Raw genomic sequence first — 26,107 nt, 5'->3', positions numbered from 1 at the left:
TTCAACCATCCACAAATTTCTTGTTAACAAACTGTAGTTTTGGCAAGTCGGTTAGGATATCTACTTTGTGCATGACACAAGTAATTCTTCCAACAACTGTTTACAGACAGATTATTTCACTTATATTTCAATGTATCACAATTACAGTGAGAATTAGTGTTTACATACACTAAGTTGACTGTGCCTTTATAAACAACTTGTAAAATTCCAGAAAATGATATCATGGCTTTAGAAGCTTCTGATTGCTAATTGACATCATTTGAGTCATTTGGAGGCATACCTGTGGATGTATTGCTTGACATTATGGGAAAATCAAAAGAAATCATCCAAGACCTCAGAAAAAGAATTGTAGACCTCCACAAGTCTGGTTCATTCTTGGGAGCAATTTCCAAATGCCTGAAGGTACCACGTTCATCTGTACAAACAATAGTATGAAAGTATAAACACCATGAGACTACGCAGCTATCATACCGCTCAGGAAGGAGACGCATTCTATCTCCTAGAGATGAACATACTTTGGTGCAAAAGTGCAAATCAATCCGAGAACAACAGCAAAGGACCTTGTGAAGATGCTGGAGGAAACAGGTACAAAAGTATCTATATCCACAGTTAAACAAGTCCTATATCGACATAACCTGAAAGGCTGCTCAGCAAGGAAGAAGCCACTGCACCAAAACTGCCATAAAAAAGCCAGACTATGAAGATCGTACTTTTTGGAGAAATGTCCTCTGGTCTGATGAAACAAAAATAGAGCTGTTTGGCCATAATGACCATCGTTATGCTTGGAGGAAAAAGGGGGAGGATTGCAAGCCGAAGAACACCATACCACTTGTGAAAGCACGGGGTGGCAGCATCATGTTGTGGGGGTGCTTTGGGGTGCAGGAGGGACTGGTGCACTTCACAAAACAGATGGCACCATGAGGGAGGAGAATTATGTGGATATATTGAAGTAATATCTCAAGACATCAGTCAGGAAGGTAAAGCTTGGTCGCAAATGGGTCTTCCAAATGTAAAATGACTCCAAGCAAAATGGCTTAAGGACAACAAAGTCAAGGTATTGGATTGGCCATCACAAAGCCCTGACCTCAATCCTATAGAAAATGTGTGGGCAGAACTGAAAAAGCATGTGCAAGCAAGGAAGCCTACAAACCTGACTCAGTTACACCAGCTCTGTCAGGAGGAATGGGCCAAAATTCACCCAATTTATTGTGGCAAGCTTGTAAAAGTCTACCCAAAATGTTTGACCCAAGTTAAACAATTTAAAGGCAATGCTACCAAATATTAATTGAGTGTATGTAAACTTCCGACCCACTGGGAATGTGATGAAAGAAATAAAAGCTGAAATAAATAATTCTCTCTAGTATTATTCTGACATTTTACATTCTTAAAATAAATCGGTGATCCTAACTGACTTTTTACTAGGATTAAACATCAGGAATTGTGAAAAACTGAGTTTAAATGTATTTGGCTAAGGTGTATGTAAACTTCCGACTTCAACACGTCATAATTTCACAGGATAATTATTTTTTTAAATGTTATTATTATTATTTTTGGCAGAAATCAAATAGTTTTGGTCACATACACATGATTAGCAGATGTTATCGCGCGAGTGTAGCGAAATGCTTGTGCTTCTAGTTCCGACAGTGTAGCAATATCTAACATGTAATCTAACAATTCCACAACAACTACTTAACACACACAAATCTAAGTAAAGGAATGGAATATGAATATATACATATAAATATATAAATAGCAATGACCGAGCGGCATAGGCAAGATGCAATAGATGGTATAAAATACAGAGATGAGTAATGCAAGATATGTAAACAGTATTAAAGTGGCATTATTGAAGTGACTAGTGATCCATTATTAAAGTGGCCAATGACTTCAAGTCTGTACATAGGCAGCAGCCTCTCTGTGTTAGTGATGGCTGTTTAACAGTTTGAATGCCTTGAGATAGAGAAGTGCCTTCTTGAACATGTGAACTCCCATGTGCCTTAATAACAAACGTGTATGCCATCTGTAAATATGAATACAATTGTTAATTTACAAGCCTAGTTGGTTTAGCCACGGAAAAAGTCAGGAACCTTCCCGCCAGCCATTATTGAATGAGATAACGGGGGGCTTGACATGCCGAGTGATAGGTTTGGATTAGTCTGCCATGCAGCTCGCGTCTGTCTAACATGAACTGCTCAGTATGTGTAGATAATCCTTGCTACCACTGCTTTTTTTAAAAGATTTAATGTTAGCCATGGTGGTGTTGCTACTACTCTCAACAAAATTACTGTACTTAATTTAGCAGGCACTATCGTCAAAGATGGGGAAAAGGAGAAATTTGTGATAGACTACTTTTCGCACACGGTCAGTGTAAACTGGAGTGACTTGACACAAAGGGCCAAACAAGCTGTAGCTAGCTACAATTTAAACAGAAAAGACACAGGACGTCTTATTTAAAGTGGTTCCAGTCTGCCATAAAGTTTTCAGATATTGTAAATTCATAATTTTGTCAGGCAGTCGTTATTTTGCAAGTTAAATCGTACTGTTCGCTAGCTTTAAAAAAATGCTTGCTGTCTCGCAAGCTAATGTTACGCTTATAATCTGAGTAGTAATTGTATTAGTATCTCAAAAAACCATTTACATTGCTAGTTATAGCTTAATGTTAGCTAACTAACATTGAACCTACTTGATTAGCTTTAGCTACCTGCAGAATCATCCTACAGCATTTCATGCATGGTGGCTAGCTATGACATTCAGTTTGTACTGTAGCTATGGGGTTGGGATTATGGTTTATGTTTAGCTAGCTAACTTCATTATTTAGCTAGCTAGCTGTGACCAACCACCTAATCGAGGTGGTCGGTCACATTTTTAGGGATGTTGGTCACATTTTTAGTAATGTTGGTCACATTTTTAGGGATGTTGGTCACATTTTTAGGGATGTTGGATTCTAGGATTTGGGGATTTTGTGCATTGGAGGCATTAAACAATGTAGGAGATGTAGAAGAATAACATGAAAAGTTGTGAGAGAGTATGCCTTTGTTTATTGAGGATTGATCTACTACTCAATGGTCTCAGAGATGTGAGAAAAAAAGATACAAAAACTCTAAATAAACTTTCTGTACAAAAATGTATTTATCATATTAGAATGGAAGAATCTCAGACTGGTTGAACAAAATAAAATATGCATGATATACAGTGGGGATGGTTGAACAATTTTAGCACTCTGTAAATGAATAGAGCTTGCTATTTTATCCTTATGGGTTTAAAATGCATTACATACTTCATTCCAGCAGGTTATACCAAAGTGCTTTATCTGGACACATAATCCATATCATACTTATACCACAAATATAAAGGAACCCAATGAAACAATATAATTTAGTATAGTGATCAGAAAAAAATATTCTGGAAAGGGTTAGAGTACTGGATTACACAAAACTAAAGGATTATGAAATGCACTGTCTGTTTAATTGCAACCAATTGACACAGTATGACGTGTAGTCTCCCATAACGGATGGCATAGGGACCAGCTGTTTTGGTTCGCTTGATCCACAACGTATCCATGCTTTCGAATTCAGCCAATATGTTCATACCATGCCTTACCACCAGCCATCTGGTGCATGTAAGAGACATGATGATGTTGAGGGAGATACTTCATCGGGGGAAACCCTTTAACGAAGCACACAGATAGCATAGATATGTGTTTATCGTGTACATCTTCCAACATCCCTGCCTCAAACACACACTCCAGCTCTTCAACAAGTCACTCTAATATATCATGAGGGCTTTAGGCTAATCTGGTTGTTATTTATCAATTTTTTATTCAAAACGAGAGACATCATCATGCCTCAAGATTAATGTTGTAATATCCATAGGGGTGCCTGGAGTGATTGTGATATTTGGTTGGATGGCACTGAAGGATTAAGAATTATGTCACAGCCATTAATCCTTCCAGCTAGCTAACCAACATTTACCTCCCTGTTATCTTTGGGAAGGAAATTAAGCTATTTGACTCCATTTACATTTTGGCAGGCAACTCAATTTGTCATGATATTAGTAAAATGTTATGAAGATTATAAAAAAAAAATATATATATATATATATAAGATATAGACACTGGCAGTACATTTAATAATAAATCAACCTCTCACAGTAATAGGGTATAACATTGTTTCTAAAAGTCAAAAAGCTCTTCTATGATAAGAAGTGGATGTCCGTGTGTCACACCCTGGCCTTAGTTATCTTTGTTTTCTTTATTATTTTGGTTAGGTCAGGGTGTGACATGGGGGATTTATGTGTTTTGGGTGGTCTATGGGGTTTTGTATGTTTATGGTGTGTTCCCTAAGTCTAGGTGTTTATGGACGTCTATGGTTGCCTAGATTGGTTCTCAATTAGAGGCAGGTGTTTATCGTTGTCTCTGATTGGGAACCATATTTAGGCAGCCATGTTCTTTGGGTATTTTGTGGGAGATTGTCTTCTGTCTTTGTGTCATTGCACCAGATAGGACTGTTTTGGTTTTCACATTTGTTATTTTGTAGTGTTCACGTTTATTGTCCTTATTAAATATGTTGAACACTAACCACGCTGCATTTTGGTCAGAAGAAAACCGTTACACCGTGAACTGGATTGATTTACATTCAGCAATACTTTCAAAGATCCTGGTGTGAGTGCTTGTGGTCAGGGTCGAGAGGCTTGGAGGTGCACAAGCAGCTGACTAAGGAATATGTAACTAAAAGACGACGTTCTCTGAAGATGGCCACCCTTTCGGAGACAGGGGCAGGTTCAATAGCTCACACATTCTCCTCACACATCCCCCTTTTGCTTTAAGCAAAGTTTGGCCCCTGCATTTTTACGTAGATGCTGCATCTCCCCTGAGCTTTGCATAAAACATATGCGTTCGGCTGGGCTCATAGAATCAAGATGGACTAGTTACTGAAGCAGCTGCCCTCTCTGGGCGCTAAAGGTCGGTCTGGACCACAACAAGTCCTATTTTATGAGAGACCGAGATTAATTAGGGACCACACTGCTAATGAACTCTACTGATAAAGGTGCAAAAACCTATGTTTGTGTTGGGGCTAGGTTGGCTGATTGTGAATCTGATGAGATTAAATACAGGAGAGAGGCAGAATTATCACTCTTATTCTCTCTGTTTATTTATCTTGAATTCGATTGATGAGATTTGTATTGCTTTGTTGTTACCTAAGGATGTTCTAGCAGGTACAGCATCCTTGTTGATCCAAAAGGAGACCCAGGAGAGGACAACGATGAGGGTGCAGGGGATATAGGTCTGAATGGTGAAGTAACCCATCCTCCTGCTCAGGTCGAAGAAGACTGTCAGAACAACGTAGTCTCCTAAAGACGAGAGACGACAAGAGAGAAAGCGAACATTGAATCACCATATGGAAATTACACTGAACTAAAATATAAATGCAACAAGTGTTGCAATTGTTTCAATTAACTGAAATATAACGTCCCAGACATTTTCCATACACACAAAAAACTTCTTTCTCTCAAATGGTATGCACAAATGTGTTTTCATCCCTATTGGGGAGCATTTGTCCTTTGCCAATGTGTATTGCGGAGGGGGAGGGGGGAGGGGGGGGGGTTTATGTGCTGCTGAGGAGTATTTATGTCTGTAATAAAGCCTGGCTCCCCATTGGGTGGGCCTGGCTGCCAAGTGGTTGGGCCTATGCCTTCCCTGGCCCACCCATGGCTGCACCTCTACCCAGTCATGTGAAATTCATAGATTAGGGCCTAATTAATTAATTTCAATTGACTGATTTCCCTATATGAACTGTAGCTCAGTGAAGTCTTTTAAATTGTTACATTTGCATGTATTCTTTTGTTCAGTAAACATAATATGCAGGAAGGCAATGCAGTCAATACAACTTGAATTACCATAGAGAAATACATAAATGCCATACAGTCAACACATAAACAGTAGACAGGAGTAGGTAAATATGTGGGATTTTAGTATTGCGTATACTGGAAATCCGATTTGCACATAACATCACAACATCCATCCTGAAGACTACATCTTCCCTCATCACAGGGTATCCCTGCCTCCTACACCTTCCGGGATCTGCTCTATTCTGTCTGCTATATGGAGTTACAAAGTTTGTGAGAGTGCCAAGCAGCTCACACTGCATGTGTAGGTTTACAGAGAGCTCACCGTATGTTGTACACTAATTGATGAACACCACAATGTAAGCTGTGTCAGAAACCCTCCTGTCCCCTACTATAGTTTTGTGCTCGTAAGCCTGTGAGGCATCGAGCATACTCTCCTAGCCCCTTTTCTGCTCCGCGAGTGGGGCAGCGCTGCACCTCGGATGGAATGAGAACAGCTGGCTTTATTAATAAAGCACCAAGCAATTTGGCAACCTGGTAATTTATCTCACGAGTAAAAAAAAAAAGAAAGAAAAAGAAACACACGTTGTCTGCCATTTCTGCAAAACACCAACATCTGTGTGTGCACACAGCAGGACTTTGTGATCAATCCCAGGTTACACCTTTCCTCACCTCCACACTGATGGCATCATTAGATAGCCGAGTACAGTGGTAGAGAGGGAGAAAGAGCACCATTACCGCTCATATCTCCATGCTATTTTCTGCCGACGAGGCAGTTGGTAGGAGGAGAGAGAGACATGAAGGATGATCTGAGGGGTCTGTGGTCCACTATTTGTTTTTTATTAACATTACATACGTTAAGGCCTGGAAGTTGCACAGAGAGCCCCTGGCAGCTGAGAAACTGCCAGTTAATACATTTATTGAGCTTGGTCAGCAGTGGCCTAGCCACATTGCATTACCCTCCACTATTTATAATGATGGGCTTCGCCAACGGACTCAAATACTACCTTAGTGCAAGACACCCCCGCTGCACAACAGTACAGAACATCTCTGGCAGTGTTTCCTACAGTCATTACAGAGAACAGTGCTCTCCTGATAGAGACTTGAGGTGAGGATATCGACAACCTCCTCCATTAGGGATCAAGGCGAATGTATCAGTAGCAATTCAAAAATGCCTTCCTGTTGTCATGAAACACTCAGCTTTCTTGTTTATCACCTTGTTAATTTGTGTAGCTCAGAACTCCATTATCTCTCACCACGGCAAACATTATTATTCCTTCAATGGACAACACAAGAGTGGAGCTAGCAAATGAATGAGAGGTAAAATAGAGATACGATAGCTAGATATACAGTTGAAGCTGGAAGTTTACATACACTTAGGTTGGAGACATTAAAACCTGCTTTCAAACACTCCACAGATTTCTTGTTAACAAACTATACTTTTGGCAAGTCGGTTAGGACATCTACTTTGTGCATGACACAAATCATTTTTCCAACAATTTACGGACTGATTATTTCACTTCTAATTCACTGTATCACAAATCCAGTGGGTCAGAAGTTTACATACACTAAGTTGACTGTGCCTTTAAACAGCTTGGAAAATTCCTGAAAACTATGTCATGGCATTAGAAACTTCTGATCATTTGAGTCAATTGGAGGAGTACCTGTGGATGTATTTCAAGGATACCTTCAAACTCATGCCTCTTTGCTTGACATCATGGGAAAATCAAAATAGATCAGCCAAGACCTCCGAAAAAGAATTGTAGACTTCTACAAGTCTGGTTCATCCTTGGGAGCAATTTCCAAATTCCTGAAGGTACCAGATTCATCTGTACAAACAATAGTACGAAAGTATAAACACCATGGGACCACGCAGCTGTCATACCGCTCAGGAAGGAGATGCGTTCTGTCTCCTAGAAATGAAGGTACTTTGGTGCGAAAAGTGCAAATCAATCCCAGAACAACAGCAAAATACCTTGTGAAGATGCTGGAGGAAACAGGTACAAAAGTATCTATATCCACAGTAAAACGAGTCCTGTATCGACATAACCTGAAAGGCCGCTCAGCAAGGAAGAAGCCACTGCACAAAAACCGCCATAAAAAAGCCAGACTACAGTTTGCAACTGCACATGGGGACAAAGATTGTGCATTTTTGAGAAATGTCCTCTGGTCTGATGAAACAAAAATATAACTGTTTGGCCATAACATCGTTATGTTTGGAGGAAAAGGAGGAGGCTTGCAAGCCGAAGAACACCATCCCAACCGTGAAGCACGGGGTGGCAGCATAATTTTGTTGGGGTGCTTTGCTGCAGGAGGGACTAGTGCAAAAGATAGATGACATCATGAGAAGGGAAAATTATGTGGATATATTGAAGCAACATCTCAAGACATCAATCAGGAAGTTAAAGCTTGGTTGCAAATGGCTCTTCCAAATGGACAATGACCCCAAGCAAACTTCCAAAGCTGTGGCAAAATGGCTTAAGGACAACAAAGTCAAGGTATTGGAGTGGCCGTCACAAAGCCATGACCTCAATCGTATAGAGAATTTGTGGGCAGAACTGAAAAAGCGTGTACGAGCAAGGAGGCCTACAAACCTGACTCAGTTACACCAGCTCTGTCAGGAGGAATGGGCCAAAATCTACCCAACTTATTGTCGGAGGCTTGTGGACAGCTACCCAAAACTTTTGACCCAAGTTAAACAATACTACCAAATATTAATTGAGTGTATGTAAACTTCTGACCCACTGGGAATGTGATGAAAGAAATTAAAGCTGAAATAAATCATTCTCTCTACTATTATTCTGAAATGTCACATTAGAAAAGTGGTGATCCTAACTGACCTAAGACAGGGAATTTTTACTAGGATTAAATGTCAGGAATTGTGAAAAACTGAGTTTAAATGTATTTGGCAAAGGTGTATGTAAACGTCCGACTTCAACTGTATCTGGTTAATCCCATGTATGCATTGCATGAGTGCAGTAGACATTGTGATGAACAAAGTACATAGGGTGTAACGTTTGATACACACACCACTGATCAACACAACCCAATCATGTTTTGATGGGGCTGCGCACGGCACGGCAGCAGTGACACATCACACATTATCATGGCCCACGGCTCACCATTCCTGGCTCTCCTCTTTTCTTTTTTCTGTGTTTCAGTAAAAGCCCTAAAAATAGCCCTCCCAAATTATTTAGTGAAATGTAATATTGTGTCCTTGGCATGTGCTGCATAGGTCTCCCTCTCTCTCTCTCTCTCCCTCCACAAAATCTACAAAGCTTCTGTGAGGGAAGTTGCCGGCTCATCCCAATGCATTTCTCAGTGCACTCCAGGACATCAAAGGGCCCTGTCTGCTTCTCCCTAATGACAGCCTAGCGTGTGCACACGAATGTCCGCACACACACACACACACCTCAAAGCTCCTCTCTTTCTGTCAGAAGATCTGATCTGTCAGCCCACAAGATAATGGAACAAATGGCGTAGGTGTAGAAATGCCTGTCCTCCTTTAATCTTCACACCGTGGGAATGCATGAAGCAACGCTTCCTTCTCACAGGCAGGCAACTCTTCTGGTGGGATTATACCTAATATATTTATAATATTTATTTTACTTCTCTTTGACGCATGAAAATGCAAGGCCCTTATCCAGGAACATTAAAGATGGTTGGAAATCGGCTCAATGGTTTTGGTTGGGTGATGCCAATGAAGATGAAGCCTCTTCCATGTGCAGGTTGAGATACCGAAGATCTTGGATTCATTTAGCCTATGTGGGTTAAAATATTTCTCCCTCGTCTAATGGTTAGCCTAACTGGTGGGCTATTGGTTGGAGATTTTCTGTTTTGTTCTATTCAAAATAGACCTCTTGCTCTTCTATAAAACAGAAACATTTTGAAAAAATTATAATGCTGTGAAAAATCCACCATATTGCCTAAACAATGACTCAAAATCGAACTCATTGTTTATATTGAGATATTGCTTTCTGTGTTTGTATTAGTATAGCTGCACATTTTCCTGATGCAGGCAATTTAGTAAGAAACCTCACAGATGTAATCGTCTTCTCCTGTAAAGATTTATGGAATGCAATAATGTTTTGGCAAGGAAGATCATTCAGAGCACACTGTTAAAACCTCTGGGACTGCTAGATAGAATTAAACACACAACACAGGCCTCGCTCTGCTCGTACTCCTACCATCCCAGATCCCACTGCAACAAGATTACTGTGGTAAAAAAGAAGTTAAATTTCCTATTGTAGATGGAAAGAAATATTGTCTTTGGATGGGCGGAGGAAATGCTGAAACATCAGTCCCTGGAATGTTGCTGGCTGCATATTGCCGGGGCGACTGCTTTCAGGAGATGGGATATGGTAATCCCAGCTTGGGTTGCTGACTAGTAGAAAAGCTGCTGCCACAGGAGAATCTCTCTCACCCCCTATAAATTGGCAAGATGGAGACAGGCAGGCTTGGACCTGCGGCACATGTTGGCCGTCCCACGGTCAGAGGCATCTGGTGACAGGATGGCATGATGTCTTGCTAGGGCCTCAGCCTCGCTGTCAAGGGTCGACTATGAGAGGAGACGGTATGCATAACCACAGAGCACAGTCTATGAGAAAGGATGGTAAGCATGACTGTGGGCTCAGCCACACTATAAGAGGGGATGTTGAGCAGCACAATACACTGGGGAGTGGGGACACAGCCATTACAGTGTCTGTCTAGGGTCTTTATTAATGCCTATGTGCAGAGGATTATACAGCATGTCTTAGTCAGGGAATAGTGTGCCCGCTGTTCAAAGAGATTACCACCATGGTCTCAGGTCCAGGATCGGACTACCACATCTGGGGTTTACGTAACCACCCAGATCTGAATTTTAACTCCCAGTCCAGTCAGTCCCCACTCCCCATATCTAATACATTTATTTCCTTATCTTCCTCCGCTTGCTAGCCATTTGAACTGGTTTAGGGGAGACTTATCCCCTTCACAGAACAATCAGAGCACTGATGAGCAAACTCTAATCCCAGATGTGCTAGGAAAAATAAGATAATCTGCAATTCAAAAAGACAAGATCTAATTAGTGAAGGCAAGCCATTGCGGTGGTTGGCGGTAGACCTGGCGCTTCGCCAGTAAAGAGATGCACCCTTATAGCTTAGAGGTATGCAGCACACAGTGCAATTAGGGCAGGCTTTCCAAACCCAAAACAGAAGGCATGGGGTCTGTTCAATCAGACTCATACTGTACTGCACATGCTGTCATTTTCTAGTTGTCATAGCAATATTTTCTCTACGCACGGATCCATCCTCACAAAGTAATACATTTAGAGGGGTTTTTCGAGGAGCTCCTACATGCTGAGAATATTTCACATTTCATTTGGACATGGGAAAGGTGCAAAATAGCTTACACGACAGCTCAGCTGTAGTCGTGGAATTATATCGCAGAGATTCACGTTGAATGTATCTGGTACCACTATCTTAGAGAAAGGTCATCCTCTCATTGCCTGCAGTCTAAGTGATCTGACATCTAATGTATAGTCTCGGACATGTGAGGAAGAGATGACATACTACATCACAGTACTACGGAGCACACTTTCTTTTGAGGTAAACTATTTTTAAAAATGATGTCATAAACGAATCAGCGAGCCACAAGTTATAGTGAGACCAGCAAGTCACCTCTCGCCTCATAATTTCCTTGTTTATTAGCTTGGAGAGCCATGAGGGCTAGAGTGAGTAACGAGCCATAGACTCCTGTGTCGTGTCCATAGGGGGCACTAAGGCACGTGACCCCCTCAGATTTGTCCTGTTCTACATTTTTTTCAGATGTTTTGACTGAACTTCATTTTTAAACCCATGCTTTATCATAATCCATTCTCCCGAGTAAGTAGTGCACGGAAACAACGATACCGGACGCTAGATGCTCGAGTGTCTGCAGTATCGTCAGTGGAGGAGGAGAGAGAGAGTATAGAGTGACACTCACAGCGTTGGATTTGATTTTAGCTGCTGGTGATTGGCAGGGGGTACGTTTGTAAATGAATTTGATCCAGCTATGGAGCCTATTGATTCCGTGATGAATAAATAAAACAAACTTGTTTTTGTTTTTTCTCTGTAATACTAGCCACTGAGCAATTTTATTTGGTGGAAATTCATAGACAGAGATTGAAAGGCATTTAGATTGTTCTTTTCAAAACTGAAATTACAATAAATATGTGCATAATTATTGACTAAAATTAATGTAATTATTTGGTTATGATACTATATACCAGTGTGGTAATTCTACTAAACTTCTAATGATTAGAAGTTCTTAAAGAATCAACATGCAACATGAATAAAAATTACAATTAAAAAGATAGAGAGATATGCTTAGACAAACTTTGAGGAAAAAGAGACATAATGATTATGGTTCTAGATTGCAAGAAAAAAGCTAAAATCTGTTTGCCTGGATAAATTGATAATTATCTCTACGACTCTCCTCTCCTCCTACCTTGACTGCACTGCTTCTTGCAGCTTAAAACAATGTACTGAGGATACTGGTACCGGGCTGGCTGCTGTGCTGTCTCAACAGTGTAGGGTTAGGAGTGGAGAGAGGACATTTAAGTAGCAACGATCATAAACATGTATAAATGGTCAAAAATACAGGTCTGATAAATGTAACAGCTGCATAATGGAGTAAGATACTCAACTATTTTTTTATTAAAAAAATTCATGAAATATTGACAGTATTATAGTACATGAACTATTGGATAATGAGAGACAGAAAATGAATGGATTCCAGACATTTTGGTGGGACTTCATATATTCAAATGAATGTCAAATATTATATACAGTGGGGCAAAAAAGTATTTAGTCAGCCACCAATTGTGCAAGTTCTCCCACTTAAAAAGATGAGAGAAGCCTATAATTTTCAGGTACGTATTCTTCAACCATGACAGACAAAATGAGAAAAAAAATCCAGAAAATCACATTGTAGGATTTTTTATGAATTTATTTGCAAATTATGGTGGAAAATAAGTATTTGGTCAATAACAAAAGTTTACCTCAATACTTTGTTATATACCCTTTGTTGGCAATGATAGAGGTCAAACGTTTTCTGTAAGTCTTCATAAGATTTTCACACACTGTTGCTGGTATTTTGGCTCATTCCTCCATGCAGATCTCCTCTAGAGCAGTCATGTTTTGGGGCTGTTGTTGGGCAACACAGACTTTCAACTCCCTCCAAAGATTTTCTATGGGGTTGAGATCTGGAGACTGGCTAGGCCACTCCAGGACCTTGAAATGCTTCTTACGAAGCCACTCCTTCGGTGTGTTTGGGATCATTGTAATGCTGAAAGACCTAGCCACGTTTCATCTTCAATGCCCTTGCTGATGGAAGGAGGTTTTCACTCAAAATCTCACGATACATGGCCCCATTCATTCTTTCCTTTACACGGATCAGTCGTCCTCATCCCTTTTCAGAAAAACAGCCCCAAAGCATGATGTTTCCACCCCCATGCTTCACAGTAGGTATGGTGTTCTTTGGATGCAACTCAGCATTATTTGTCCTCCAAACACGACGAGTTGAGTTTTTACCAAAAAGTTCTATTTTGGTTACATCTGACCATATGACATTCTCCCAATCTTCTTCTGGATCATCCAAATGCTCTCTAGCAAACTTCAGACGGGCCTGGACATGTACTGGCTTAAGCATGGGGACACGTCTGGCACTGCAGGATTTGAGTCCCTGGTGGCGTAGTGTGTTACTGATGGTAGGCTTTGTTACTTTAGTCCCAGCTCTCTGCAGGTCATTCACTAGGTCCCCCCGTGTGGTTCTGGGATTTTTGCTCACCGTTCTTGTGATCATTTTGACTCCACGGGGTGAGATCTTGCGTGGAGCCCCAGATCGAGGGAGATTATCAGTGGTCTTGTATGTCTTCCATTTCCTAATAATTGCTCCCACAGTTGATTTCTTCAAACCAAGCTGCTTACCTATTGCAGATTAAGTCTTCCCAGCCTGGTGCAGGTCTACAATTCTGTTTCTGGTGTCCTTTGACAGCTCTTTGGTCGTGGCCATAGTGGAGTTTGGAGTGTGACTGTTTGAGGTTGTGGACAGGTGTATTTTATACTGATAACAAGTTCAAACAGGTGCCATTAATACAGGTAACGTGTGGAGGACAGAGGAGCCTCTTAAAGAAGAGGTTACAGGTCTGTGAGAGCCAGAAATCTTGCTTGTTTGTAGGTGACCAAATACTTGTTTTCCACCCTATTTTGCAAATAAATTCATAAAAAATCCTACAATGTGATTTTCTGGATTTTTTTCTTCTAATTTTGTCTGTCATAGTTGAAGTGTACCTATGATGAAAATTACAGGCCTCTCATCTTTTTAAGTGGGAGAACTTGCAAAATTGGTGGCTGACTAAATACTTTTTTGCCCCACTGTATATGGTGCTCTTATATGTTTTGTTAATATACTGATAGAATAATAATGTTTTAAAATACCAACTATTTTCACAAACATATGGAAATAATTGAATCATCTAGAATAAACCAATGCACATTTATTTGACAATAGGGGAAAGATAAAACAATTGCGTGATTGTTGGTGGACACATGCTTGTCAAACATCTCATTCCCCCAAAATTTGCATTAATATGGAGTCGGTCCCCCCTTCACTGCTATAACAGCCTCCAATCTTCTGGGAAAGCTTTCTACTAGATGTTGGAACATTACTGCGGGGGCTTGCTTCCATTCAGCCACAACAGTATTAGAGAGGTCATGCATTGATGTTGGGAGATTAGGCCTGGCTTGCAGTCGGCGTTCAAATTCATCCCAAAAGTGTTCGATGGGATTGAGGTCAGGGCTCTGTGCAGGCCAGTCATGTTCTTCCACACCGATCTCAACAAACAATTTCTGTATGGGCCTCGCTTTGTGCACAGGGGCATTATCATGCTAAAACAAGAAATGGACTTTCCCAAAGTTGGAAGCACAGAATGGTCTAGAATGTCATTGTATGCTGTAGCATTCAGATTTCCCTTCACTGGAAATAAGGGGCCTAGTGTCACGCCCTGACCTTAGAGATCCTTATTTATTCTCTATGTTTGGTTAGGTCAGGGTGTGACTCGGGTGGGCGAATCTATGTTTTCTATTTCTTTGTTGTTTTTGCCTAGTGTGGTTCCCAAACAGGGGCAGCTGTCTCTCGTTGTCTCTGATTGGGGATCATATATAAGTTGTGATTTTCCGTTTGGGTTTTGTGGAGAGTTATCTTCTGTTTAGCTGTTTTGTTGCCTGACAGAACTGTGCGCTTTTGTTTTTTCTACTTTGTTATTTTGTTGCGGTGTTCAGTTTATTACAAATCATGAACGTCTACCACGCTACACCCTGGTCTCCTTCTTCAACCTACGAGAGTCGATACACCTAGCCCGAACTATGGAAAACAGCCCCAGACCAATATTCCTCCTCAACCAAACTTTACACATGGCACTATGAATTGGGGCAGGTAGCAATCTCCTGGCATCCACCAAACCCAGATTAATCTGTCGGACTGCCAGATGGTGAAGAGTGATTCATCACTCCAGAGAACGCTTGGCATTGCGCATGTTGATTTTAGGCTTGTGTGCGGCTGCTTGGCCATGGAAACCCATTTCATGAAGCTCCCGAAGAACAGTTATTGTGCTGAAGTTGCTTCTAGAGGCAGTTAGGAACTCGGTAGTGAGTGTTGCAACCGAGGACAGATGATTTTTATGGGCTACGCGCTTCAGCACTCAACTGTCCCGTTCTGTGAGCTTGTGTGGCCTACCTCTTCGCGGCTGAGCCGTTGCTGCACATAGAAGTTTCCACTTCACAATCACAGCACTTACAGTTGACCAAACTGTATACACAGTGCATGCGAGGGTCAATGCGATGGTATCATTAACTTTATCAAGTACCAGGATATTTTAGCCCAAAACCTGGTTGCCAGGATGTTGACACGGTCGGAGGCCGAGCAGTTGCCATACCAGGCGGTGATGCAGCTGGTCAGGATGCTCTCGATGGTGGAGATGTAGAACTTTTTGAGGGGAACCAATGCCAAATCTTTTCAGTCTCCTGAGGGGGAATAGATGTTGTCGTTCCCTCTTCACGACTGTCTTGGTCTGTTAAGACCATGATAGTTTGTTGGTGATGTGGGCACCAAGGAACTTGAAACTCTCGACCCGCTCCTCTACAGCCCGGTCGATATTAATGGGGGCCTGTTCGGCCCACCTTTTCCTGTAGTCCACGATCAGCTCCTTTGTCTTGCTCACATTGAGGGAGAGGTTGTTGTCGTCTCTGACCTCCACCCTATAAGCTGCCTCATCGTTGTCAGTTGTTGGAGTTGTGCTTGACCACGCAGTCGTGGGTGAACAGGGAGTACAGGAGGGGACAGGGAGTACTAAGCACGCACCCCTGCGGGGCCCCAGTGTTGAGGATCAGCGTGGCAGATGTGTTGTTGCATACCCTTACCACCTGGGGGCGGCCCGTCAGGAAGTCCAGGATCCAGTTGCAAAGGGAGGTGTTTAGTCCCATGGACCTTAGCTTAGTGATGAGCTTTGTGGGCACTATGGTGTTGAACCCCGAGTCGTTGGTGTGAAAAGCTAACACCTTATGCATTGAACCAATAGGGTTAACCCACTTGGTGGAAATTGCAACATGGCTCATATAGCGAGGATCGCTAACCTGCCCCTTTCGAACGGGAAAGCAAGTCCACTTGCTTTGACTCCTGAGCCCTCTTACATGTCTGGGCCATGCATTCCGATGCCTCATGACCGCGATCCCACTTCTAACACCAGTGTAGCGAACGACGGGGCAGGGAAGTGATCCCGGGTCACTGGCTTGACGGGCAAACATTCCTATGCATCACACCAATAGGGTTAACCCACTTGGTGGGAATTGCAACGTGGCCCATATAGTGAGGACCGCTACAATATATACAGATAACTGCCAAAATATAGGAAACACCAACATGAAGTGTCTTAATAGGGCATTGGGCCACCACGAACTGCCAGAGCCGCCAGAATGCGCCTTATCAACGCGCCTTGGCATAGATTCTACAAGTGTCTGGAACTCTATTGGACGGATGCGACACCATTCTTCCACAAGGAATTCTGTAATTTGAGATTTTGTTGATGGTGGTGGAAAACACTGTCTCAGGCGCTGCTCCAGAATCTTCCATAAGTGTTCAATTGGGTTGAGATCTGGTGACTGAGACACACACACACACACACACACACACACACACGGAAAGAGAGAGAACGAGAAGTCCATTGAAAAAAAGACAACTCTTCAATTTCAAAATCTAGAGATAACTTGTTAATATACCTGTGAGTTGTCATGTCATTTCGAAGCCTATATTAGATGTTTGACAGAGTGAAAAACTTGTCAGACATTCCCATTCATATGAGCGTAGCCAAGCTAGCTAGCTAAGTCAACGCAAACAAAATGGAGTTTTAGCTCTTACATCGTTTTATTTTACAAATGATGGCTCATATTATGTGTATTTACATGTGTATATATTAACCACGCCAAATATATCTATTTTAGAAGGTTACTTTTCATGAAATGTTTATCTAACGGTGCACTGCTAAGGTTAGCTAGCTACCATTTCGCCCTAGGTTATGTTGTTGTTAGCTGTCCATGGGTTTTTGATACATTTAATACAGAGGTGTCTTTTACAATTTGTTTGTACAATTATCACTGTATAAATAAAGTTAATTAGATGTACTGTTGTTGCCTATACAATGCATGGGTGTATATTTAGCTAGCAGGTGGTATTGGACACCACCATCTTTAGTGATTAACAAACACTAGCTAGCTAGCTAAATTAATAGTTGAGAGCTAAAGTAGCTATATGTCATGAAGACATTCAGAAAAACACTTTTTTTTTGTATTTAAGAATGTGTGCATGTGTTTGCTATTGTTATCTAGTCTTAGCTTTCAGTGTATATTTCTTTAGTGGTAACACTCCATTATTGTAATTTCTGTTCTTTACTTAGCTAGCTATTTCTTTGAGAAAGTAGCTAGTTGTGTCTGCATCCAGGGGTGGAGGTGAAGACCTTGAGGGAGAATGCTAGAAACAAACTTTGAATCTAACCTCCTGTGAGTGACCTCAACGACAGAAGGCCTGTGCCAGCCCACTCACATAGAATTACATTAGTTCAATAATCAATGTAATGATTGATCATTATTCTTTGTTGTCGTGATCTGAGATATCATGGATCTAGTAGCTTTCCCTATGTGCATTTACTTAGTTTTTTAACTAATCAGGATGCTGAAGACTATATGATCCAAGAGGACCTTTATCAATATGCGTTGAAGGTCTTTGTGGTCAACAAATGGACGAGGGATCAAAATCCAGAGCATTTGGAGATCTGCATCCAAGGAGCCAAGGTCTTGAACACTCTTTCTGAAGCAGTATAGTTATTTTATGACTGGGTTTGATGCTTTCATTCATTCAACAACATTTCGTTTTTTGATACATTATTCTGTTCTCTTTTAGACAAGCCACATGGAAAAATTAAAGATGCGAAGATAGTCGCGTCAATTATAGGGATTGGATGAAGCTCAGTGTTAAATTAAAATCTTCCTTTCACCACATCTAAACCCATATGACACCAATCTCGATGAAAAATCCTAATCAACTTGATTGGAGGTACACAACACACTCCTCATGAGCCGCTCAGTCGTTACCAAAAACCACATACCGTATTTGTTAACAGGGTCATTAGCAATTGATTTCACAGGGTCATTAGCAATTGAGTATTTCTTGCGCTTACCCAGCTCAAATTCTAGACTTCTGATTAAAACAAGACTATAGCATCCATAAAGTGACCATTGGACAACAAAAAAAGTTTGTAGGTGCAACATTTTTATTAAATGTATAATTTATTGCTCTCATATGCTCATTTCTGTCCGTTAAGAACAAACTATGTGCTACCTTATGTGCTACCTTTTTGTAGCATTTCTCTTTTAGCCGAAACTCTAACACAGGGTTGGTTGCTCGGCAACAACACAGCTGCTTGCACAACGCTGCCACTGCTAGTCATAAGAAGTGTATGTGAACAAACCTAGGCTACTGTTAATAGCTGGCTATATGGTGGTATTCAAGCTTAGGTGAATCAATAAAGGCAAACAGATATTTTGATTAACTAGGAAGCAAATTTTACGTAGCTAACCTTAACTTGATTGTACAAAGCCTAGCAGATAGCTTATGTACCTCGCTAACAGTAGTCAGTTGAACGCTTGCTAGCTAACACACAGGCAAATAAAGGTAACTAGCCAATGAAGGGTTTTTGTTTTGATTAGCTAGCTAATGGAACGTTATACCAGTCAGATGAGAGCTAACGTTGTGTAAACTGCTGATCTAGACACGTGTGTGTAATTGGAGCACAAACAAATATGTACAAATAAACTTGTGAACGTCATTGGCTGCTATGATAGCCAATTAACTTCAGCTAGCTAAGTAACCGTATCCATTATAGGATTGGAACATTAGCTAATGTGTCTGGCCAGTGTATGCACCACAATAGATTATACTTTCTTACACAAAGCATTAAGTTTAAAACCACCAGACTTTGGGAAGCTGCCATGCTACTCACGTTCATTTGCATTGCACAGACCAAGCTAAGCACGGTAAAATGAGGTAGCCAGATTTCAGACAGGTCAAACACTGCAGTTAGTTACGCTACATTTCCTCAAAGAACAACCAAGACCACTCAAACCATAGTCAAGAAAGTAAATAGTTTTGTTAAGAAACGGTAAGCTAGTTATGAACCACATAGTAAACGGCTGAATCCCAAATGCACACGTAAACAGGACCTCAGTTGTGCATACTTGACTGACAGCATCACTATTTCAAACATGTGTAGAATAAATTCCAGCTCCGACATAAACTCTTTCTTCTGCTCTCTAGTCATTCTTATAATCCAAACGTGTGACTGGTCAACACAGTGTCAAGTTACTGTTCACTGTGTTCACAGAAAATCTGAAGTCACCATGCACAAGTAAAAAGTAGTCAGGGGCCTGCACAAAGTGCACCAGTGTAAAACAACAACATCAAAATCACTGCATGCGCGACATGCTGTGTTGCAGCCTGATCCCATAGACTAGACGTAGCATAGTAAATGTAATTCCGGGACACTGAAATTAGTAGTTATATTACCTTTGGTATGGTTACTTAAGACAGAAGGCTACTTAAGGCAAAAACAAGGGTGGTTGGTTGGGAGAAAGGAAGGGTGGGCATATAACACGAAAGTCTAGTAACCCAAAGCTTGAACTAAGTATATACACTTTATGACACTGTCATGAAGCATTATGACCACCCTGTGTCACTTTACTTGGACTAAGTAAATACGCTTTGACCATCCTGTGTCACTTTAATTGGACTAAGTAAATACACTTTATGACACTGTTAAGAAGCATTATGACCACCCCGTGGCACTTTAATTGGACTAAGTAAATACACTTTATGACACTGTTAAGAAGCATTATGACCACCCCGTGGCACTTTAATTGGACTAAGTAAATACACGTTATTATATAACATACATACTGTTTACATGTAGGCTATGGTATAATGGAATGACTTGCCTTGTGGGGTAGCCAGTATAGGTCTAAATAGGTCTAAATGTATTCGTCATGACAGTGTTATGACAATATTAGGAGTGATTATGACAAGTTATGTCAGCTGTTGTGACAAATTATGACATGATTTTAGACTGTTATAACATGTTATGATGCTTCAAATAAAGTGTTATCAAACTTTTATATCTACAATTTCTGATGACAGCCCCGATTCTTTTGTGACATCGTTTCACACTTTTCCCAATAGTAAAGTCCAGGAGAAAAGGTGATTTGCACATGTAATAGTATGAATATTGTCAGTTTCTATTTTGAATGCAACCGTGAATTGAAAATTAGTTGACAAATATACTGAAAAATATTAACGCAACATGTAAAGTGTTGGTGTCATGTTGAAACAAAACATTCCAGAAATATTCAATTTTTCTCATATATTTTTCATTGCCAAGATAATCCATCCACCTGATAAGTGTGGCATATCAAGAAGCTGATTAAACAGCATGATCATTACACAGGTACACCTTGTGCTGGGGACAATAAAAGGACACTCTAAAAAGTGCAGTTTTGTCACACAACACAATGCCACAGAAGTCTCAAGTTTTGAGGGAGCGTGCAAATGGCCTGCTGACTGCAGGAATGTCCATCAGAGCTGTTGCCAGAGAATTTAATGTTTATTTCTCTTCCATAAGCTGCTTCCAACGTTGTTTCAGAGAATTTGTCAGTACGTCCAAACGGCCTCACCACCTCAGACCACGTGTAACCACGCCAGCCCAAGATCGACACATCTGGCTTCTTCACCTGCAGAATCGTCTGAGACCAGCCACCTCGACAGCTGATGAAACTGAGGAGCATTTCTGTCCTTTTGTAGGGAAAGACTCATTCTGATTGGCTGGGCCTGGCTCCCCATGGCTGCTCCCCTCACCAGTCATTATGGCCTAATGAATTTATTTCAGTAAAATCGTTGAAATTGTTGCATGTTCCGTTTTATATTTCTTTCATTATTCACTTCTGAATCAGCCAAATGATGGCTTAGAGAGGTGTAATCTCAGGTTTGTGTGGCATGAGCCTTGCTACATGAAGTGATATTAAAGTGTGTGCTGGCTGGGCTAGTCTAACCCCCTGATGGTCCCCAGTGCAGCTCTCCCAGCTAAGATAATGATATGCAAGGATGTGGCAGCCTTGCCTTGCAGACTGCACCAGAAGACACTGGGGAGCGGGCCAACCAGCAGCTCCCTAACAGCCTGGCCTGTTTATACACTATACCCATCTCGCCTCGCAGCCTCCATCTCGCGCCAGCAACAAACAACTGTCACGCAGCCTCAAAATGTCCCACACTCACAAATGATTTCTTTCTGCTCAATGTATTCCTGTGTCCTAGTTTACTTCTCTGACTCGCGCCGAGGCAGGATGCTGCGGTTACACTTCAGAAAATGAGGGAGAGAATCAGTGGAAAGTCAAAACTGTTCGGAATTTCAAATTTCAATTTGTCTGTTTCTCTCTAGCCCCCCGCTCCCTGTTCCACTCTCTCTCTATTTCACTATTCCCTTTACTCGCTGTTTCACAATATCCCCCTCTCTGGCGCTACAGGAGCTCCTAATATGCAGGTGTAAGTCAATAGTGAGGAAAACAAAGCGGTTATTTTCCCAATTCAATCTCTGCTTTGGCTTATCAGGAGCATCAATGTCCAGGTGTTAATTATAGGCTTATTAGACTGTCACAAGCTGGATGTATAGGTAGGTATTTTAGTCAGCAGAGAGGATTGTGTCTGAATCACAGCCTCAGTCTCCACTCCCACTCATCTACTCTTTTCATCACTGGCATCACCCAGGAGGAAGACAGAGGTTCAGAGACCTGCTCCTTTTGGAGCACAGCTGTTCCGCCTTGGTAAATTGATTATGCAGTACATTCGGAAAGTATTCAGAACTCTTCCCTTTTTCACTTTATTTGGAATGGCAAGCCAGACAAAATAAAACATGCTTATTTATATAATGAATATGAGTTTGGTATTGGTATTTTATTAGGATCCCCATTAGCTTTTGCAAAAGCAGCAGCAACTCTTCCTGGGGTTCACATAAAACATGAAACATGACATAATACAGAACATTAATAGACAAGAACAGAACTACATCAATTTTAAAAGAAAATACATACAGTGCCTTCGGAGAGTATTCAGACCCCTTGACTTTTTCTACATTTTGTTATGTTACAGCCTTATTCTTAAATGGGTTAAATAAAACATTTACTCAGCAATCTACATGTCACGCCCTGACCTTAGTATTCTTTGTTTTCGTTGGTTAGGTCAGGGTGTGACGAGGGTGATATGTGTTTTTGTCGAGTCTAGGGTTTTTGGGGTTGTTTCTAGTCTAGGTGTTTTTATGTCTATGGTTGCCTAGATTGGTTCTCAATCAGAGGAAGCTGTTTATCGTTGTCTCTGATTGGGGACCATTTTTAGGTAGCCATATTCCCTGGGTATTTTGTGGGTTATTGTCTATGTATAGTTGCCTGTGTCTGCACTCGGTTTATTATAGCTTCACGTTCGTTTTGTTGTTTTTGTAAGTTAAGTTTGTTAAGTGTTCTTCCTTTTAGAAAAATGTATTCTAAACACGCTGAGCTTTGGTCTCCTCTTTACGACGAACGTGACACTACACACCATACCCCATGATAACGAAGCGAAAAAAGGCATTTAGAATTTTTTGCAAATTTATTGCAAATTTAAAAAATAAATATCTTATTTACATAAGTAATTCAGACCTTTTGTTATGAGACTCGAAATTGAGCTCAGGTGCATCCTGTTTCCATTGATCATCCTAGAGAGTCCACCTGTGGTAAATTAAATTGATTGGACATGATTTGGAAAGTCACACACCTGTCTATATAAGGTCCCAATGTTGACAGTGAATTTCAGAGCAAAAACCAAGTCATGAGGTCGAAGGAATTGTCGGTAGAGCACCGAGACAGGATTGTGTTGAGGAACAAACCTGGGAATAGGTACCAAAACATTTCTGCAGCATTGAAGGTCCCCGAGAACATAGTGGCCTCCTTTATTCTTCAATTGAAGAAGTTTGGAACCACCAAGACTCTTCCTAGAGCTGGCCGAACGGCCAAACTGAGCAATCAGGGGAGAAGGGCCTTGGTCAGGGAGGTGACCAAGAACCTGATGGCTCTAGAATTCCTCTGGGGATATGGGAGAATCTTCCAGAAGGACAATCATGTCTGCAGCATTCCACCAATCAGGCCTTTATGGTAGACTGGCCTGACGGAAGCCACCCCTCAGTAAAAGGCTTGACAGTCCACTTGGAGTTTGCCAAAAGGCACCTAAAGGACTCTCAGACCATGAGAAACAAGATTCTCTGTTCTGATGAAACCAAGATTGAAATAGTTGGCCTGAATGCCAAGCGTCACATCTGGAAGAAACCTGGCACCACCCCTACGGTGAAGCATGGTGGTTGCAGCATAGTGCTGTGGTGATGTTTTTCAGCGGCAGGGACTGGGAGACTAGTCAGGATCGAGGGAAAGATGAAAAGCTGCTCCAAAGCGCTCAGAAGCTCAGACTGGGGCGAAGGTTCATCTTCCAACAGGACAACGACCCTAAGCACACAGACAAGACAATGCATGCGTGGCTTCGGGACAAGTCTCTGAATGTCCTTGCGTGAACCGGATCGAAAATCTCTGGAGAGACCTGAAAATAGCTGTGCAGCGATGCTCCCCATCCAACCCGACAGTCATTGAGAAGATCTGCAGAGAATAATATTAAATCCCCAAACACAGGCGTGCCAAGCTTGTAGCATTATACCCAAGAAGACTCAATGCTGTAATCACTGCTAAAGGTGCTTCAACAAAGTAATGAGTAAAAGGTCTGAATACCTATGAAAATGTGATATTTAATTTTTTTTGCAAACATAAAAACAACTGTTTTTGCTTTGTCATTATGGGGTATTGTGTGTAGAATAAATTTTAGAATAAGGCTGTAATGTAACAAAATGTGGAAAAAGGGAAGGGGTCTGAATTACTTTCCAATGCACTGCATACAGTGTGTATCCTTCCTAACCCTTTTAACACAAGGGTACATGAGTCCTGGACTTTCTGAAGGGCCGCCCCCAGGTGGTGAAGGTAGGAAACAACATCTCCACTCCACTGACCCTCAACACTGGGACCCCACAAGGGTGTGTGCTCAGCCCTCTCCTGTACTCACTGTTCACCCATGACTGTGTGGCCATGCACGCCTCCAACTCAATCACCAAGTATGCAGATGACACAACAGTAGTGGGCCTGAACACCAACAACGACGAGACAGCCTACAGGAAGCAGGTGAGGGCACATGGAGTGTGGTGTCAGGAAAAAAAACTCTCACTCAACATCAACAAAACAAAGGAGATGATCATAGACTTCAGGAAACAGCAAAGGGAGCACCCCCCTATCCACATCGAAGGGACAGCAGTGGAGAAGGTGGAAAGTCTGTACAGGTGCAGGCCGGGTACAGGCGAGGTCAGTACAGGTGCATCAAAGCTGGGACCGAGATATAGAAGCTGTTTTTCAATCTCAAGGCCATCAGACTGCTAAACAGCAATCATTAACTCAGAGAGGCTGCTGCCTTCATTGAGAGCCATTCACCCAATCACTGGGCACTTTAATAAATGTATCCCTAGTTACTATAAACAATGCCACTTTAAATATTGACACTTTAATAATGTTTACATATCTTACATTACTCATATCACATGTATATACAGTATTTTATACCATCTATTGCACCTTGCCTAGCCGCTCGGCCATCGCTCATCCATATACTTATATGTACATATTCTCATTCACCCCTTTAGATTTGTGTGTGCTAGGTAGTTGTTGGGGAACTGTTAGATTACTTGTTAGATATTACTGCACTGTCGGAACTAAAAGCACAAGCATTTCGCTACACTCACATTAACATCTGCTAACCATGTGTATGTGACCAATAACATTTGATTAGATTTTTTTACCAGATTAAAGGCAAATAAATATGCTAAATAGATAAATGTGATAAATAGATAAATGTGCTAGGCACATTACTGCCATCGCTGAGTAAATGTTTTTATCTGGAAAGGAGAACCTGAAATAGTGTAGATGTACTGTATAAGTATAGTTTATGCACTTGTGTTCCACGTGGAAATATCTGTTGGCAGGAATATGTTATTTTATTTCTACTTCATTCATTCCACTGCCCTGTGAAAGGGCAACTTTGAGCTTTCACTTCTTCTTGGTCATCTTCTTTAACAGCCTGGCACCTTCTCTCCTTAATCTGCTTTTGATTACTTCTATCGAACCTGGTGCATGACGAAGACCACAGTGCCCCTGGGATGATTCCCAAACCTCTCCCCACCACAGTCACTATATTTCCACAAGGTTTGTCTCTTCACCCTAAGTGGGGATTGCCTCAGAAAATATCCCGTGTTGGTATTTGGGTTTTGTTTGTTTCTTTGCCCGGGCCCCCATTGCAGGACTGAAGGGCTAAAGAGGGGAGAGAACAATGACGTATTAACCAGGCGGGCGGGCGGCGTTATGCCCTGTGTGCTGTGCTTGTCCCTCGTCCCTCACCCTTCGACCCGACCACTTCCTTTCATCCACAATGCCTCCGGATTTCATCTGCAAACTGTGGGGCTCCATAATCGGAGGAGGATGATGATGTGTCCCGAGGCTTTTTTGACTCCAGCTAAATCACACAGACTGACGCACACTGA

The 26,107-nt window shown here is 41.5% G+C and overlaps 1 protein-coding gene across 3 annotated transcripts in view; it reads right to left on the bottom strand.

The window, feature by feature from the left end:
* The window catches only part of gabrg2 (gamma-aminobutyric acid type A receptor subunit gamma2), a 66,596-nt gene that overhangs the window by 11,322 nt on the left and 29,167 nt on the right, over positions 1-26,107 (bottom strand). For 2 of the 3 annotated variants that reach the window (XM_031826929.1, XM_020485901.2), the window contains exon 7: positions 5,197-5,349. In XM_031826929.1, the coding sequence (XP_031682789.1) occupies positions 5,197-5,349 (153 nt within the window). Of the gene's footprint in view, positions 1-3,024; positions 3,667-5,196; positions 5,350-26,107 lie in introns of those variants that run through there. The other variant, XM_031826930.1, reaches the window with a different exon arrangement.

This window comes from Oncorhynchus kisutch, linkage group LG6 (genome assembly GCF_002021735.2).
Source record: "Oncorhynchus kisutch isolate 150728-3 linkage group LG6, Okis_V2, whole genome shotgun sequence".
NCBI classification, from domain to species: Eukaryota; Metazoa; Chordata; class Actinopteri; order Salmoniformes; family Salmonidae; genus Oncorhynchus; species Oncorhynchus kisutch.
This window is presented reverse-complemented; position numbering and strand designations above follow the sequence as displayed.